At 30.6% G+C, this 18,494-nt stretch overlaps 2 protein-coding genes across 7 annotated transcripts; one reads left to right on the forward strand and one right to left on the reverse strand.

Annotated features, from left to right (window-relative positions):
- Positions 1–3,952: 3,952 nt before the first annotated feature.
- LOC123217561 lies at positions 3,953–6,787 on the reverse strand. 5 transcript variants are annotated; one of them, XM_044638665.1, is made up of 5 exons: positions 6,616–6,760; positions 5,850–5,894; positions 5,030–5,573; positions 4,163–4,472; positions 3,953–4,125 (listed from the first exon to the last, which is right to left on the reverse strand). In XM_044638665.1, the coding sequence occupies exons 3-4, from the start codon at positions 5,524–5,526 to the stop codon at positions 4,202–4,204; spliced, it is 768 nt and encodes a 255-aa protein (XP_044494600.1). In that variant the 5' UTR covers positions 5,527–5,573; positions 5,850–5,894; positions 6,616–6,760; the 3' UTR covers positions 3,953–4,125; positions 4,163–4,201. The 5 variants fall into 5 exon arrangements, 3 of the variants coding, with proteins under 3 accessions (XP_044494600.1, XP_044494581.1, XP_044494591.1); XM_044638646.1 differs by having other exon boundaries at positions 3,953–4,472; positions 5,030–5,547; XM_044638656.1 differs by lacking the exon at positions 5,850–5,894 and having other exon boundaries at positions 3,953–4,472; positions 5,030–5,547; positions 6,616–6,752.
- Positions 6,788–15,509: 8,722 nt separating this feature from the next.
- LOC123217636 (glucosamine 6-phosphate N-acetyltransferase-like) lies at positions 15,510–18,487 on the forward strand. 2 transcript variants are annotated; one of them, XM_044638735.1, is made up of 3 exons: positions 15,510–15,638; positions 16,799–16,921; positions 17,892–18,487. In XM_044638735.1, the coding sequence occupies exon 3, from the start codon at positions 17,930–17,932 to the stop codon at positions 18,401–18,403; it is 474 nt and encodes a 157-aa protein (XP_044494670.1). In that variant the 5' UTR covers positions 15,510–15,638; positions 16,799–16,921; positions 17,892–17,929; the 3' UTR covers positions 18,404–18,487. The 2 variants fall into 2 exon arrangements, with proteins under 2 accessions (XP_044494670.1, XP_044494662.1); XM_044638727.1 differs by lacking the exon at positions 16,799–16,921.
- Positions 18,488–18,494: the final 7 nt, after the last annotated feature.

Below are 18,494 nucleotides of genomic sequence, written 5' to 3' on the forward strand. Positions count from 1 at the left end.
CCTGGGAATGCAGCATACTTTGGGCGGGAAATAACCCTTTGGCCATTTAAATATTCAAAGTGCCTCAACGAAAAACAAAGTCAGAGTCAACAAGAAAAATATGGGTAAAATTGGGATGAAATTACAATTTTATATACACCATGAAACATGTTGTAAGTCAATTAAGAAGTAAAACCGTGTGGACCCATTCTACATTAGGAATTAACCACACCATGGACTTGATGGTCAGACTTCGTCTTAGTAAGGTAGGGCAAGACTTGTCCTTAAATTAAAATAAATTGAATACAAAAAATTAAATCTACTCTTAAATTAGAAAAAATGAGAATAAGTTACTTAAACCCCACAGACAAAAGAATTTGACCGTAAAACTTATTCAATAGTTGTCATTAATATTATACTCATTTTTGTTATGAAATGACTTTCCCTGTGTAAAGATTATCAGCACATGAAGAAAGGAAAGCTTGGGATATGGATTGGAAAATGTTTCGATGCATTAAACGACAGAAGAAAATGCGTATAGAAAAACATTAAATGAAGGGCTGTGGTAATTCAATAAGTCATTTTTTCATTGGTTATAGGGTGGTGGGAAACGTTTGTAATTACACCCTCCCACCCCACAGTTATGGGTGTGCATTTGTAACTTCTTAGTAAGTTTCATCTTCTCTTATCTTTCTTTTATCTTTTTCCCTTTTTTTAATAATTTATAATATGTTATCAATACCATTAATTCAGTTATATTTTAATATTAATTATATTTCAATTATGTCATTTTATTTGTATATCATAAATATGGATAACTAATTCATATCCAACTTTATCTCCAATCTCCAACTGATTATCAACCATACGTGCTTGTGTTAAAGTCTAATTAAGACCTCACCATCTGTCTTTCCCGACGAAGTTCTTCGTCTCCCAAGACGTCTCCGATGCCGATCGGATCTCCAAATGGGAGGAAATGAATCGCCGACAGGAGAGGATGGTTCGGGAGGGAGACGTCGTCGCCAACGGAGCTGGAGAAGTCGTCGGAGATTTCAAAACCAAACCCTAGGGTGAAATTGTGATTTTTTAAAACTTAAGCTGAGGAAAAATTTCAGTTTTTAAAGTTTAGGGGGGCAAAAGGAGATAAAAATTTCAGGCGTTAGGGTTTGGTTAAATCTAACCGGCCATGGGTTGGTGTTTGGTGTTTCCATAGTTAAAGGGTGGAAACTTGAGAAAACATCAAACCTTGGGTGGGAAATAGTCATTTGGCCTTATGATAAACTATATATTCAAAGTAGATATTATCTTATAGTGAATCGAATTATTGGATTATAATATTATAAATGATATTAAAATCATTCATTGTGTTTGTTTGAAAACTAGTGGGTACAAAACATCCTTAAAAACCAATCTTTTTAAATAGAATTCCTAGACATGTATATAATCACGCAAATAACTATTTATTATCCTAATCCTAACTCTATTAGAAAAAAATAGAATAATAATTTTTAAACTAAAAAGTTTATAGAAATAGAAATTTCTATTAACTCAAATGGTGAACGGAGTTTGATTACTCTTCAAAGTTGCTCTAACAATTATAATAGGAATTTTGATTCTTTGATGTGTTACAAAATGAGGGAGAAAAGACCTGTTTATAGTATTTTCAGTCAAATGAAAAAATATATTTCATAAGACTTTTGCAATTCCCACTTAATGAAAAAAAATATATAATACAGTGGGCTGGCTTGTTAAAGGCCCATGGAGGCATGGCCCATAGGGCCTAGGCTGTGCCGTGGGCCCTACCATTCTGTGAGCTAGCATGGCAGGCCATGCCGAATTCGGCCCAGTACAATCTACGAATGTGTCTAGAAGCAGCAAAACAGCATGCATTTCTAGGGTCAACCCAGCTCACGGTTGGAGCATTATCATCAAGCTTAAATTTGGGGTTAGACATTTTTAGTCTCGAGTATTCTGCACATGCATGATTATAATACTCAACAAAAGCAAATCCGCAATTCCAACAGAAACTTTGCAGGTCCTGTAAAGTAAAAGAACTTCAATCAATAGCACATACATGTGAGGAAATAAATTACAAACCATTACTATGAGCAGAGAGCAAAAGATTATAAATAAACAACAGCATAACTTACAACTGCAATAAACTACGTTATAATATTAGCAGAGGCACAATATTAAAGATTAAGATGGACATGCCTTCAACAAGTCAATAGAAATGACTCCTGGCCCGATCTTTGTCGCAACCTTTCTCATATTCTCCTCACCCCAATTTCTGGGAACATTACTAAATACCAATGAACAATTTTTGCTTAGCTTCAGCTGTTGAGCACTTTATCTTTTTCCCCCGCAAAAGAAGAAACTGGCCGTTAAAATTCAGAGGTGTTTAGCTCCTCAATGGCATTAGAAGCTAACTCTTTAGTTCTGAAGGTTAGAAAAGCATAACCCTTCGCCACACCTGAATTTTACCCCTCATTACCTGAGCCTGTCAAAAACATTTTGATCGACTAAACATAGAGCACAACAGACAGACTTTGATATAATCCATTGATCTAATCTCTGTGACTTCTCCTACAGATTCACAAAAGCCTCTCAATTCCGGCTGACGTGACATGATCATGGGCATGACCTCTCCATACACAGCCATGTGTCACCCAAAACTTAAACTTTGACTCGGAAGTCACATTTAATCATGCTTATATCATTTACTTATAAATAAATACTATTTCACTCTTGAGACATCAATGTGAGTGTTACATGAACAGTATATGCAGAGAATTCTCATATTTGTATCAATTTGTAGCAACATGCTCTTTCATTTTCTTATCTTAAACAGTCTAAGTTGAATTTTATCATATGCTGATCGACAACATTCATAATTGCAACTAAAAATGGTTCAGCATGCTAATTTGTTGACGAAAGACCTAATCTGGGGATACTAATGAGAGAAAAATACAGTGTTTGATAAAAAAAAATTTAAATAAAAAAACCCTCATTCAGAGAGTGTATAGAAATGGAAAAGTATAACGGCGTCTTATATATTAGTAAAAAGATTTAAGTTAAACACCTACGCACACATTATATATGGCCAAAAACTCAGAAAATACAACAAATGTTGTATGGAGTTTTTCCAGTGCAATCGCTCTCAATTGGATGAATAGGGTCCAATGGATTGCTGAATTCGGTATCACAGATTTTGATGATAATTCCAGTATAGTTCTTTTCGTATTGAGTTTTTCCAATCACCTACTTGTCATTATTACTCTGGAATTGAGACTATTAGCAAATGTTGTAGCAGTAATGGTATTTGAACCACTTAAACATGCAGGGATGAGAGACTTCATTAAATTTTTCTTGACCGTGATAGTCTGACTTTTAGCAATCTCATCCAGTATCACCTCCACATTGTTAGGGAAAATGTGCTTGAATAAAGAAAACGTTGGAAAGTTTTGATATATGCCACTTTTACCAATAACTGCAAGCTTCTTCATCTCAGGGGACTCCTTGTCCTGTCTCAATGTTAATGTAGGTATCAACGTGCTAAGGGAGTCAGCATACATGGATGGGACACTGCAAAAGCTTATAAAATTTAATTAAATAATTAATCATTGGATTATTTTCTAACACTGTAATAATTCAACTCTATCTATCTAAACAACAAATTCTAAACTCAAGTTTAACTGCAAAGGAAATCTATGAGAAGATCGGAAGAGGAAGTTGGCGGGCAAATCCAAAATTATTAATTTAGCTTGCTTATGCTATGTACCCACCAAAAATACTGGTGATTGTCCATATGCAAACCCCAGTTATCTTAAGAAACTGTAAAGTAGAACCGGATATATTCATCAAGATTGCAGTGTATCATGAAATTTTCTGCAAAGGGTCCCCTGCTTTTTCACAAACATTTTTTTGATATGACATAAACCATTCATAGTAAACATAAATAAAGAGAAGCAGCTGTTCAAAAGTTGATAAGAATTGATGAAAAAGAAGACCAAAGTCTCTTACATTTATTCCATCAAAAGCGCATGAAAATGAAAAAGGAAACACAACACTTGATTAACATTTATTAAAAACATTAAAAAAAAAAAAACTGCAGACGTTAGAAAACACAAATTTCCTTGCTCCAGTTGAAGTCGATATTCCCCCCACCAATTGTGTCTTCTTTCAAGCACTCTGGATCTCCCATAAGATATAGTATTATAATTCAGAAGATCTGAATATCATCCTCTGAATCGTGTATTTCGGGGTTACTATCAGTTTTGATCCGTCCGGTCTCAGGCAAAGGCTCATTGTGTTGGCGAGTTGGCCTTGAATAGTACCTCCGAATCCTTGTCGAATCGTCGCCTCTTTTCTGGTCTGGAATTAGGTTCCGGATCATTACAAGCTTGAACTGGAGGAATCTCAACTTAAGCTTGTGCCGGAGGAGGTTGTTCTTGTTCCGGAGGTGGAGGTTGTTCTTGTTCTGAGGTGGAGGTCTATGTAGCAAGAAAACGGAAACGGAAAAACGTGAAAACGCATTTTTTAAAAAATATAGGAAACAGAAACATGAGAAAACTTATAAATATAAAAAATATAAGAGTTTTTTTATAAATACTAAATTTTTTATAATAATAATACATAAACTTGTATAATATAAAAATAAATAATAAAAAAAGAATGAAGAGAAAAAATACTATAAAATAGAATCATAGAACCTATTGTAAATTGTTCTTAAGTAAACGGATGTAGATATTTAAGTAAAAAACAACAATACACACCAATTTATATTATATGTCGGGGAAGAGATGAGTAATACATCAAAAAATAGAGAGGAGATGAATTCAATATGAGATTTAAAGATATTTTCGGTTTAAAAATATAAAAGATATGTGTTTAATCGATTTTATCTTTTTTCTTCTAAAATAAATGTGTTTCAAAATTTTTCAAAAATTTTGAAATGATCCGAAACGTTTCCTACAAGTTTCGGGGTGTTTAGAAAATGGAAACGTTTTCGAAACGTGGAAACACATCTTATTGTAAGTTTATGTGCTACTTAGGTGGAAGTTGTTCATTCGGAAACTGAGGGATACGCAGAGCCGAACAGGGTATCCAATCTCTCACTTGCAGTCCAATTTCACGTCTCCTGTTATCGAGTGTGGCCATTTGGCTGCTTGTGCGGAATATTTTGGTTCTCAGATCATCATTAACTGTAAGAACAGCTTTTCTTTTCCTAGATGTGAAACAAAGAAAGCAGTTTTTTGAAGGTTCTTCCAACGTCTGAGTTCCAGCAATCTCATTCAGTATCTCCTCCACATCAGCAGCCAACACTTGGACATCGGCCACCCACACATCGCAGTCAGACTGGGACTTTTTCTCGTTAATCTTTCCGTCGATAGCCTTGATAAAAATCTCCAATTTGCCCTGCCATTGATTTATTGGTACACCTTGGCCATTTAGAACAGAAGTTTCGAGGAGATTCAACTTAGGGGACAGCTCGATCAGTCTTTTCACTAACGCATCTAGTGAATCAAGGAGCTTGTCTCGCCCCATGAATTTTGACCGGGTTGAGAACTGTCACACAAAAGAAATTTATGACACTGCAAAAGCTTATAAAATTTAATTAAATGATAAATCATGAGTTTTTTAATAATTCAATTCCATCTATCTAAACAACAAATTCTAAACCCAAGTTTAACTACAAAGGAAATCTATGAGAAGATGGGAAGAGAAAGTTGGCAGGCAAATCCAAAATTATTTATTTGGCTTAGACTATGCTAATGTACCCAACAAAAAATATTAATAATAACAATATATATAAACCTAGTTAGTTTGCACACGCATGTAGCAAATAAGAAAATATTTTAAATGCTAACCTTAACACACAGAAATCAAAGCAGCGACAGACTCTCCAATGATTTCTGAAACGCACCAAACAAAATTTTACTTAAGAAAGTCTGAGAGTAGTGTAAGATTGAACAAGAGAAAAATGTTACATTTATGAATTAATAACGTAATTCGACTTCAATTAAGAATTAAAACCGTGTGGACTTATTCTACATTAAGAAATAACACACCCTGTATTTCTACGGGCGTAGCTGTGTCTTTCTGAGAGAAGGTCAGGCCATCCTTGAATTAGAAAAAATGGATGAAAAATTATTTAAACCTCTCCTCAAATTACATAAAACGATAAAGATAAGTTATTTATATCTACCTTTAATTATAAAAAAATTTCAACAAAAAAATTTATAAACATATTACTTGGTTCACCCTCAAATGGGCATGAAATTAGAATTAAAAGAATATACTTGATACAAAATAAAACTCTAAATCTAGTGTAGAATTGAATTAGATCATCACTCAAACACCATATTTCTCTGTTTTTCCAGCATATAACAGCACTGTAATGAAAGCAGACAGAAAGGGCTCCCAGAAAGGCATGGTTTTAGTCGTCTGGAAAGGATGATAGTGATTGGGAAGATACCAATTAATATAATTGTATTGGTACAAAATCCATTATTCATTTAATTCACATTATCTACTCTACTAAAAATGGATTATTAGCTTCTCTAAATCTGAATATAAAGCAACAAATCGATTAGAAAAGATAAAAGTTTATGCAAACACCTGTAATCTACATACCTCAACGCCGAGAGTCGATCAAGTTTGAGAGAGATCGGGAGAAATTTCGGGAGAGTATTCCTGATCAAATAAGGGACTTAATATATATATTTTTATTGTATCAAAAGAAAGTTGGGTGTCAGAAAGCGACTCCATTTTGACTAGGGTTCCTTTTTACGGTTTCCATTTGGACTGAGTCAACTGCCAATATAAAAGAGGATGAATTCACTTGATTATATGCTATATCTCGCACAGTAGAGGCCCTTAGGGGCTGAGCCGGCCCTACAGTAATACGCGGAAACTAACTGTAGGATAATTCATTAATTTTAATAAAAAATAAATTTTATATTATAATTATTAATTAATTAATTATGAAAACAGTAACAGACCAGAGTAATATACAGGTCTTGTATTTAAGACTAAGACCCAATTCGAAATTGGGTCGTGAATCAATTCGACCCATTTAACACCTTAAGTCTATACTCATTCTTAAATTAAGGAAAAATTGAATAAAAAATATTTAAATCTACTCTTAAATTGTTTCGATATTCCCCCCAAGTTCTAATCTATTCATACAATACTCAATCAAATTGATATTGATATTATGATATGAATTCGAATTGGGAAGGAGGAAGAGATACGACATCGTTGATTAAAAATCAGGAGGTTGATCGAAACACACAATTTCAGTAAACTAGATGAGATCATTTTGTAGCGATCAGTTTTGTATTGTCATTTTGCATTTTGTTTGAATTTGTTTTTAATTCAGTTTTAAGCAAATTGTTACTACGGTAGAAAAGATAGCTCACGTGGCTATTAGTTATGAGAAAGAATCTTTTAAAAGTTGCATGTGACGATTTGGAAATCATGAGAAATATACTATTCATTATCTTCTTTATTAATTCTCTTTGTTCTCTGTTGGCCTTGTATTAATTTTGAATAAGAATTTATAAAGTGGTATCATAGCGGCGATCTAGAGTGGCTGAACGTACCTAAACTTAGGAGTTTTGTCTAGAATTAATACAACTCATACAAGAATCAGAGTTTTGCCAAGAACCACTATTGAAGGATCCCATTAATGAGATCAAGAACTTAATCGGTGGGTTAAAAATGCAACAGTCTAGAGACAGTAATGGGCAAGGTTAGGCCTACCTATTAAGATAATTTTTTTATTTTTTTTATTTAAAAATTTAAACATAAATTATTTTCTAATTACTAAAACCGAGGACAGTACCTTAAACATTTTATTGATAATTCCTCACTTGTGACGGAAGAATAACGTAGTTATAAAATACAAAATATTATAACATATTACAAATAAATTCATTTATATAATACACAATTACAAATATAAGTATGATATATGTATCATTATCTACTCGTCATTAACGTCAAGATTCTTGAATTCTTTGAAGATATCTTCTGCGACCTAATTCTATAATTTGAAGTTAACTTTCACCCAATTTTTCATTCACATGATCGCATCAACTGTGTTTGAGTTTAAATTGGATCATTTATCATCCACCATGCATCCACTTACACTAAAAGCGGAATCTAATACTACAGTCAACATCAAAGGAGTTAGTAGATCTTGGACTATGGTGGCAAGCACAAGAAAACTTTCTTGCACTATGCCAAAACATCTAATATCTCATCACCGTATCATTTAACAATTTTTGAATAATGATTGCTGTTAATATAATTATAAAACTCATTATAATTTGAACTCTGACCCACAGAGTTCTTACCTTTGTGCAAGAGCTACTATATACATGATTTTGTTTTATTGGAACTATCAAAACTTACCTTGGGTTCTGGACTTTGTGTCATCCTTACATATTTATTTTCATAAATACTATACATTTCCAATATAAATTCTTTAACATCATCTTTGCAATTAACAATTTTGGTAATAATAAATTATCATTAATAACATCTAATAAAAGTTTTTCTTAGCTATATAAAGTAAAAGAATTTCATTCTAATATTTTCTAAAATTTTTGTTCCATTTGTCTAGAGTTATTTTAGAAAGGATTATGATATCATAATCTTTTAAAATATGATTGATTTCTATCAGACTATACAAAATTAAACAAGTAGTTAAATAGTACATATCTGAGCATTGGTTTACGGATGTAAGCATATCATGTTTATGGTTGTTTTAACATTTATTTTTAATTTTTTTCATCTTAACTCTATTGATTTACATAATTCATGATATGCTTACATCCGTGATGGAGATGATAAAATTTATGCAATGACATATCTAATTGTTGATATCGCATCTTTACTCATACTCAAATCATCTTGAGCTATTAAATTAATAATATAACATACATATATAATATTAAATGATCTCCATTTAATAGAACAAATATATAATTCAACATTAATTCAATAACTTTGTCATTATTTTTGTAGTGTCAAAAGTCATTGTAAAAATAAAATTATTAATTTTATATTTATAAAAAATATTTACTAGTGCTTGGTAAATTGTAAGATCATTATGTGAATATTCTAAATTTTCAGTTGCCATTACCTTTTTACACAATTGCTAGTTAGACTCAATGTAATTGGTGGTTGTACATAGGTATTATATGTTTTGATTTGTGGTTGTCTATAAATCTAAAGTTATTAAAGTAACACCATTAAAATTACAAAAATTTTCTAATAATTTTTAATTTTATTAATTCATAATTTCTAAGAATAATTAACTTAATAGTAAACTTAAAAATTTTTTTAAATACAGGTTGAATACTATTTTACATCATCCATTCCAATATTTCATTTTTAGAGTAAGAAAAAAGTTCGTAAGAAGTGACAACATACCAAACCATATAATCTTGCATTTTTAAATGCAGGTTAAATACTATTTTACATCATCCATTCTAATATTTCATTTTTAGAGTAAGAAAAAAGTTGGTAAAAAGCAACAACATACCTTACCATATAATCTTATATTTTTATTTGATTGTTTGTGATAAAATGGATAGGTTACCCTTATTATCACAGATACCCACACTCGTACCTATATAACCTTGTATGTTATGGGCCAGTCGAGTATACCTACAAATACCCACAAATCCACTTGAAAAAATTTTTAAAAAAAATTGAAATTGTTGGACTGAAAAGAATTTTAAAAAAAAAAGTGAAATTGTTTTGGTAAAAGTGTAAGATTTCCTTATCCTTTAATTGTACTTTTTCTAATTTTTTATTTCAAAAAAGAATTACAATCTTAATTTCAATCTCAAGTATAGTTATCAGTATTTTATGATATACGATATAATATGATACAGGTATAAAATGATACGTATCATAAAATGTATCGATTTAATATGATACAGTGAACGTATCATTCGATATGATATAATACATATTACCGATATAGATTGATTTACTTTTTTATAGAAAATAATAATATAATAGGGGTGTACTTGAAAATTTACAATTTTTTAAGGATGGTTGTACTATTTTATGAATGATGACATGTCAATTAGAATTTTTTCTTATTTTATTAATATTTATTATTTTATTTTTTAAAAGATGTATAATGTGGTATAATACGATATACGATGTAAAAAACTAGGTTTTTGATACACGATATAATACACAATTTGAATACCATGATCTCAAGACTCTCACTTTTTGTTTCATATTTTCAAACAACACTTTCCATCCCATATGTCTCTTTTCTTGCATCTCTAACTCTTAGCTGCAATTTGGAATAAAATCATATATGTATTTTACAATTTTGTTTAGATATATTTTTCATTTTTCTACAAGTATATCTCTATTGTTTATAATATTAGGAATTGATAAAAGTGAATAGTATTGGGCTTTTGGGTCCCTTCCTATGTGTAGAAACCCAAATTTATTTAATGAAAAAGTTTTGGCCAACTATATTTGTAAATTTAGTCAAAATAAGAGTTCAACATATACTTATAAATAATACACTAAAGTTAGAATAAAAATAAGAGAAAATGAGACAAAAAAGTCATCTTGGGTTTTTAGTGCACGTCTGTGGGAGATTTTCTTATTTTCTCAATTTTATTATTGAATCACTCTAATTTTTGGACTGCTAGTAGAAGACTCATCATTCTTCATTATGTACAGTGGAGACCATCGTTTGATTTTTAGGTAAGTAGTTATCTTTGTTGAAATATGACTAATTATGCTATGCAGTTCCATTTAGATAGCTTTTAGAGAAACATCTTTTTCTCTTTTGTCTATCATTGGATTGCTCTCAATTTTTGATAGTATTTTAGGCACATCTAGTGTCATATTTTGGCTAGTGGAGATTTGTTTTTTATGTTTGTAACATGAGATATAGGTTTTTGAGTTTGCTATGATACTTATTATTTTTCTATAGTTGTATTATTTCTTTGTTTTGTTGCTTTAGAGAATTGTATATTCATTCATAAGCTAAAAATAATGTATTATTTTTTTGATATAGTGAATTAGTTTATTTAAATAAGGCCTTGTGATTTTACTCTTCACATTAAAGAGATTTTTATGTTAAATTGTGGTATTTTTTTTACTATATTTGTTTTTTATTGTTTAGTATAACAAAATTATATTTTGGTTGATTGTTTGCAGTCATATATTTCAATCAAGTATGGGAGAGTTTGATTTTGGTATTTTTAATTTAATTATTTTCTTCCCAACAAATAGTGGCAACAAGAGAAATTCGTTTTTCCTTCTTCTAACATGCATACAAAATGGTTACTGTTAACTTTTGATGAAATTTTTAGAATATTTGAAAGGGAACATAGGTGGGAACTATGGGATTTTGGTATGTTGCATATTTTAGATTAAAAAATTTAAAAAAAAAAACACAACTGACAAGAAAAAAAATGAGATGACCTTGTAAACCTTAATTAACCTAGACAAGAAAAAAAAAAAGGAAAGAGACCTCAAGGGCTAATAAAGTTGATGAAATATTAGCATTTATATAGTCGGATGACATAATTCATGAGGTCCCTATTTTGTTTTAGACTGACAAGTGAGACACGGCACATTTCAAAAGCTACCAGGTCTCGCCCACACATATACTAACACTCCCCGGAGAGAAATTCAACAGAGGATAAATCTAGGGGATATTAATTAAAATAGGCAAAAAAATTTTCGCTTATACCTTTTTAGGCAAACACACAGTAGTTTTATTTTTATAAGAAATTTTTTTTGTAACTTCAAAAATACCCTCCCAGCCCTGTAGGTGTAGGCGCTGGAAGGAAGGTGTGGTACACGCGGTGCGTATGCAGTGCGTACGGTGCGTGCCCAGTGTGCAGTGCGTACAGAGTACGTGCACCCTCATATAATATATATAAACAACTGCGCGCACACTTTTATATATATATATATATATATATATATATATATATATATATTATATATATATATATATATATATATATATATATTAAATAATATAATATAATATAATATTTTAAAAATATAATAAATAAATATATATATATATTAAATATTATAATATTTAATATAATATATATAAATAATAATAATAATTTTTAAATATATATAATAATATAATATATATTTAAAAATGATTATTATTATTATTATTTATTATATTAAATATTATAATCTTTAATATATATATATTAAATAATATAATATAATATTTAAAAAATAATAAATATATATATATTAAATATTATAATATATAATAATAATAATAATAATTTTTAAATATATATTATATTATTATATATATTTATTATATTAAATATTATAATATTTAATATATATTTATTTATTATATTTTTTAAATATTATATTATATTATTTAATATATATATATATATATATATATATATATATATATATATATATATATATATATATGGGTGTGCGCACTCCTCACGCACCGTGCGCACTAGACCTTCCTTCCAGCGCCTACACCTACAGGGCTGAGAAGGTATTTTTGGAGTTACAAAAAAATTTGCTTATAAAAGTAAAACTACTGTATGTTTGCCTAAAAAGGTATAAGCGGAAAAGTTTTTGCCTATTTTAATTAATATCCCTAAATCCAGTGTCAATTCCAGTCCAACTCTTTTTGTATTGAGTTTTTCCAATCGGCTACTTGTCATTATTACTCTGGAATCCAGACTATTAACAAATGTTGTGGTTGCCATTGCATTTGAATTGAACCACTTAAACATGCAGGGATGAGAGACTTTATAAATTTTTGTTTGACCCTGATAGTCTGACTTTTAGCAATCTCATCCAGTATCCCCTCCACATCGCCAGCCAACTGCTTCACTTCATCCACACATATTTTCTCTTCCATGTCCCACTCCCTGTTATTCCCTTCATCGATAAACCCCAAAAAAATATTCAATAGTTCTTTCCACTGATATACCTTAAGATATATGCCATTTTCAACAATAACTGCAAGCTTCTTCATCTCAGGGGTCTACTTTTCCAGTCTCACCATTAATGTACGTAGCAACGTGCTAAGGGATTCTCCATCCATGGATGAGACACTGCAAAACACACAGAAATCAGAAAATCAGAAATATTTTAAGTACTTGCCTACCTTAACACACAGAAATAACAGGGACTCTTCAGTGATGCCTGAAACGCAGATTCTGATAAATCCAACCTAAAAGAGAAAAAGGCAAATTCAAATATTCAAGGTGACTCAACCAAAAAAAAAAAAGTTTCAGAGTAGTGTAAGTTGCACAAGAGAAAAATTGGGATGAGATTACAATTTTATATATCATGAAACAAGCTGTAAGTCAATTCTTAATAATGTAATTTGACTTCAATTATAAGATTAAAACCGTGTTCCCCGCACTTCCACTAAGTGGTTTAAGTATACCATTTGACAATTAAGCATCTATTTTGTCACTTCTATTTTACTCACCAAAAAAAAGAAAAAAAATTAAAACCGTGCGGAGTGATGATCAAAATTAGAACCCTCCCGGATTTTTATGAGCAGACTTGGCTTTGTGAGGGAAACCCAGACCTCTTACATTATAAATAATTGAAAAAAATTTATTTAAATCCACTCTCAAATTACAAAAAACTTGGGTTGAAGTCTCCCACGACATACCAACATAATATTCTAAGTCAAGAAGGTGATGAATTTGAATCTTAGTGGTTTTATTTATCAATAGTTTTTCTTTAACTCGTCATGTCATTCACCTAACAAAAACTTTTGAACTTCGAATTCATGACTCTAGTCTTTCTCACTTTATCTTCTCCTAATCTCTCTCTCTTTCATTAAGTGTCCATTTGATCCTTTTCCCTCGCCGAGTTCCCATTTTTATGTGATTCCCCATGTCAAACTTCAAACTTGAGTCCTGTAAAATTGAAACACCAGATGAGGTGAAGCTCCACACAAGAGTGTTCAAACCCAGAGAAGAAAATGACTCAAAAGATGACCCCTTGGTGGTTGTTTGGGTCCACCCTTCCTCAATCTTGGGCGGCTGCCAAGGCTCTGAAAGGCATGGCTATTGGACGCCTTGTGAGATTAGATACATCGAAGAGAAAGTAGGAGAAATAGAGGGATTAATGTTGCACATTAATGTTGAAGGGCTGGATTTAAGTTGAGCCGAGCTCTAGCTTGACGCGATTTGTATATAATAGAACTTGAATTCAAGCTCGTAGAAGTCAAGCTCAAACTCGGCTCAAATTCGGTTTGGCTTGTTTCGAGTTCGAATTTTTAACTATTTCGTTATTAAAACAACGTCGTTTTAATATATATTAGTCAAAATGACATCGTTTTGTATCAAAATTTTTAATTGAAAAATTTGACAAGTAGCTTGAGTTGGAGCTCGACCGAGCTTGTATAAGATGGCTCTTTTTGGGCTCGTTCGGGCCAAGCTTGAGCTGGAGCTCGAACGGATTCGGTTCGAATCCAACTCTAGTTGAACTGATGGAGGATGAAAATGGTAATCATTCACTACTTGATAGTTTAAGTTAATATACAATTCAAAAAATTAGATATTCAATATACGATATAAAACACAATTTCACTACATGATCAGTAACATAATCCAGACTTCAAGGCTGAAAATTTTTGCCCAAAAGACTTGCTTCCACCTGACATAAAGTAAAATCTCAAAGTTTTATTTTTCAACTCTCAAAAAATTTAAAGAAAAATAACTACTTTTTAAACTTTGAAGAAAAATTTGAGGGAGAAATTATGATATTTTTAAATTGATGAGAGGGAAAATGTGATAATAGTTTTGTTTTTCAAATTTTTTTATTAAATGACAATTTTATTTTTAACTCTAATTGAGATTTTTTTACAGAAATTTGTTTATAGATAGGTGTTTGAGTTTTTTAAAATTTGAGGGTAAGAATTTGGCTTTTACTATACCTTAGATGGGAACAAGTCTTTTGGCCAAAAATTTGTAGTCTCTTAATTATTTTTATAACATTAAAATGAAATGTTTTATTAGTAATAAAATCATATGTATCTATTTTGTGTATATAAATTATGTACATTTGATATATATCATCAAATAATTACGTAATTTTAAATTAAAGATAAATTAATATCTAATTACATAATAATGTATTATATATATATATATATATATATATATATATAGAAAACAAGTATACTCATTTTATCACTTATGCATTTCAAAGGGGGATTAACGGAAGTTCAAAGTTTCAAATTATTTCCCTATAATACAAACTACGGCAAAAATTCTGAAACTCCTTTGACCGAAACCAAATTCAAGATCTGCGAAAATTAAAGCAAAATCATAAAAGAGGTATTATGTATAAATTTTTGTAAGTAATTTTAAATATAAAAAATGGTACATTATTATATAATTAAATAATTAATAATTAAATAATTAAAATAAAAAAAATATTATTTATATAATAATATATTATTATTTATATATAAAATTATACATAAACCAAATTAATTTGTCTATAAAATTACGAGCATGGTGAAATCAATGAAACCTGCTAATTCTTCTGTTTTAGTTTAGGTTTATCAAGAACCCCTCCCAATCTAACGCTTCCTCTGCTAGAGATTTGCTGTCTTCTTTGACCTGGTACTTTCTCTTTCTTCACCTATATTTGCATTCTTTTTCATGAATGTAATATAAATAAATATCATTTTTATATGTTTTGCTCCAATTTTTGTTCGTTTAATTCAAATTGAGTGGAGTAGAGATGATTTATGAGTTTAGTTTGTTTGATTTCAGTGTGTAATGGATTACAGTTGTTAGGTAGATTTTTTTTTTTGGTGGTTCTTCCACTTTGAAATTTGGAGCCAAAATGATTTAAAATGTTGAGGCTAGTTATTCCTATCGCGGTTTTGCTTCAGCATATTGAAACAAGCGACGAATTGAAACATTATTCGTTTTGGTTGTTGAAGCAAACACTAGAACTTCTAGTCACTTTTTGTTGTAGGAGTTATCTTCTTGGTAAGTGCTGCAATTAGTATGTTTGTTCATAAAAGCTAACCAATGGGACGTTTGTTGATTGCTTGTATTGGATATGTATATACTCCAACTGGGATTTAGCTTTTTTGAGGAGTGCAACATGTGTGTGTTATGGTATTGTACGATATAGGAAATGGGCATGGATCAAGACGGATATTGAGAAGTAATTAAGTAGATGGTACTCCATGTGCTTTCTTGTGAGGATTTTAATAGTAAATATTTACTTACTATAGCATATTTTTTTGTGAACTAATGGGTCGTTGTGGATTTTCATTTGTCGGCTTTTTTATCTTTTGCCTGGGTTTTAGCATGTTTGTAAGGACTAAAGTATAATTTTTTTATTGAAGTGTCATATAATGTAAGAAATGATCATGACTGAGATGTCTTTGAAAAGTTATGATATGGTCATGGCTGGTAAAGGTAGATAAGAGTTCAATTTTCAAGTTGAATAGAGTTTCCTTAAGATTTTTCCCTGATATTTGACACTATAGTATCATTTCATATTGGCTAGATTAGCTTTGTGGAGACACTATTTATTAAATTTAATGATTATTTAATTAATGCTAATACTTTTACACTGGATTCAGAAGTTGTGCATTTGTAACTAAATACAATTTCAATAATGTGTTATGGAATTCCTAGTATATGCTTTCATGTTCATGAGTGATGTACCTTTTTTTCATCTTCTTTTTTGGATTTCTAAGAGGAAAGAATTTATGCTTTATGTTATATTAGAATACATGCCTAAGTTCAAGCAACTTTGATAGGGGCAGAAGATGTGTTTAGAGGATATGGAACTGAAGTTTTTTTTTGGGTAGGGAAAAGCATGTCCAAAGAGCCTAACCTTTATGCTGCCATCATTCAACATTGTCACTAATGTTTGATTGCATGTAAGTTATAGAGAAGGAACTGAGGGCTTCTTGCCCTTTTACTTAGCTGTTTCCTTGTAATTGTTTTTTGCTGCATTGACATATATAAGTCCATCTCTGGCAGATCAGTTTCTCATTTCTCACATCTTTTTCCATTTTTTCTAAATTACTTCTTGTTTTTTCATATAGCAAAATGTACAAATGCTTTTTTAAATGCCTTTAGAGGAACCTTTTTCTGAATTCTGCACAATTTTTTTAATCCTGACAAAGTATTGTAGGATTGTTGATACATCTGGGGTTGGTTGTGGGTATTTAGCTCATTTTCATAGATTGATTTGGGGAAATTCTTGAAGCTTGAGAAACATTGTTGTTGATTTAAAAAATTTGTAGGTTTTGTTTGTAATTTTGTTAATATTGGATGAAGAATTTTCTTTTGAATGAATGAAGGGATTTGATATATATAAATTTTTGAAGAATGAGAGGGTTTAACTTTTCATTTCTAATATAATCTTTTCTATATGTGTTTGTCAAAGGAGAGCTTCATTTTATGTTTCTTCTTCTTTTTTTTTTTAAATTGCAATGATGGTTTTGATAATTATAGTAAAATTATCTACATTTTTAAATTTGTATTGCCTTGTTAGCCACAAATGTCGTAAATAGCATTCTTACTTTGAAGTCTTCAGTGGTGTTTTCATGGGATCATTAGATGGTTCTGTGAATTGATATTTTCACGTTTACCTATGCTAGTACAAGGTTTTTTGGTTCTTGTGTTATGTTATTTTTATAGAAATATACTAGTTTCCATGCACTGTCAATCGCATGAAATTTTTCCCTAGTACATATTCAATATGTAAAGTCACTTTCAAGACTGCTTCACATGTACACTAAATGCTTGCTTGTTAGCATTTTGTCAATTATTTGATCATTTATTAGAATTTTATTTTTAACAGCTCTAATAAATCTATTTGTTCGCTTGATTGGAAAATTGCAGTTACTAGTTTATTAGATAGAGAACTTAGGTTGACCAGAATGCAGAACACTGACTTACCCAATGAGGGAAACAAATTTCAAGTCTGGAAATTAGAGATCACTGACAAAAGCAAGGGTTTCATGGAGTTATTGCAGCAACTAAGTGTTTGTGACTCTGTGTCTGACAAGCAATTCGAAGAGCGATTTCAAGAACTCAGTGCTTATGGTGATGACCATATTGGTTGTGTGATTGAAGATAATCATTCTGGGAAAATTATTGCAACTGGGAGTATGTTCATCGAGAAGAAGTTTCTGAGAAATTGTGGAAAAGTTGGGCATATTGAAGATGTTGTGGTTGATGCCGGTTCGCAAGGAATGCAATTAGGAAAGAAGACAGTCAAATTCCTTACAAACCATGCGCATGAAATGGAGTGTTACAAGGTAATTCTTGATTGCGGTGTTGGCAATAAAGCATTCTATGAGAAATGCGGTTTCAAAGAGAAAGAAATACAGATGGCTCGGTACTTTGTTTGAGAAATAATTTTCTTAATGCTATATTTTTTCATATTTGCACTCATTGAAATAACGAAACACATGCTAACTTTTTTTTATTTGAAACACATTC

Source organism: Mangifera indica, chromosome 1 (genome assembly GCF_011075055.1).
Source record: "Mangifera indica cultivar Alphonso chromosome 1, CATAS_Mindica_2.1, whole genome shotgun sequence".
NCBI lineage: Eukaryota > Viridiplantae > Streptophyta > Magnoliopsida > Sapindales > Anacardiaceae > Mangifera > Mangifera indica.

Excerpts from the sequence above, each read along its gene's own strand:
- LOC123217561 (XM_044638646.1), bottom strand. The coding sequence starts at position 5,526 with ATGGGGCGAGACAAGCTCCTTGATTCACTAGATGCGTTAGTGAAAAGA. Across the intron at positions 4,473-5,029 it reads AATGAACAACTTCCACCTAA|ACCTCCACCTCAGAACAAGA; the intron begins GTAGCACATAAA and ends CTTGCTACATAG.
- LOC123217636 (XM_044638735.1), top strand. The coding sequence starts at position 17,930 with ATGCAGAACACTGACTTACCCAATGAGGGAAACAAATTTCAAGTCTGG.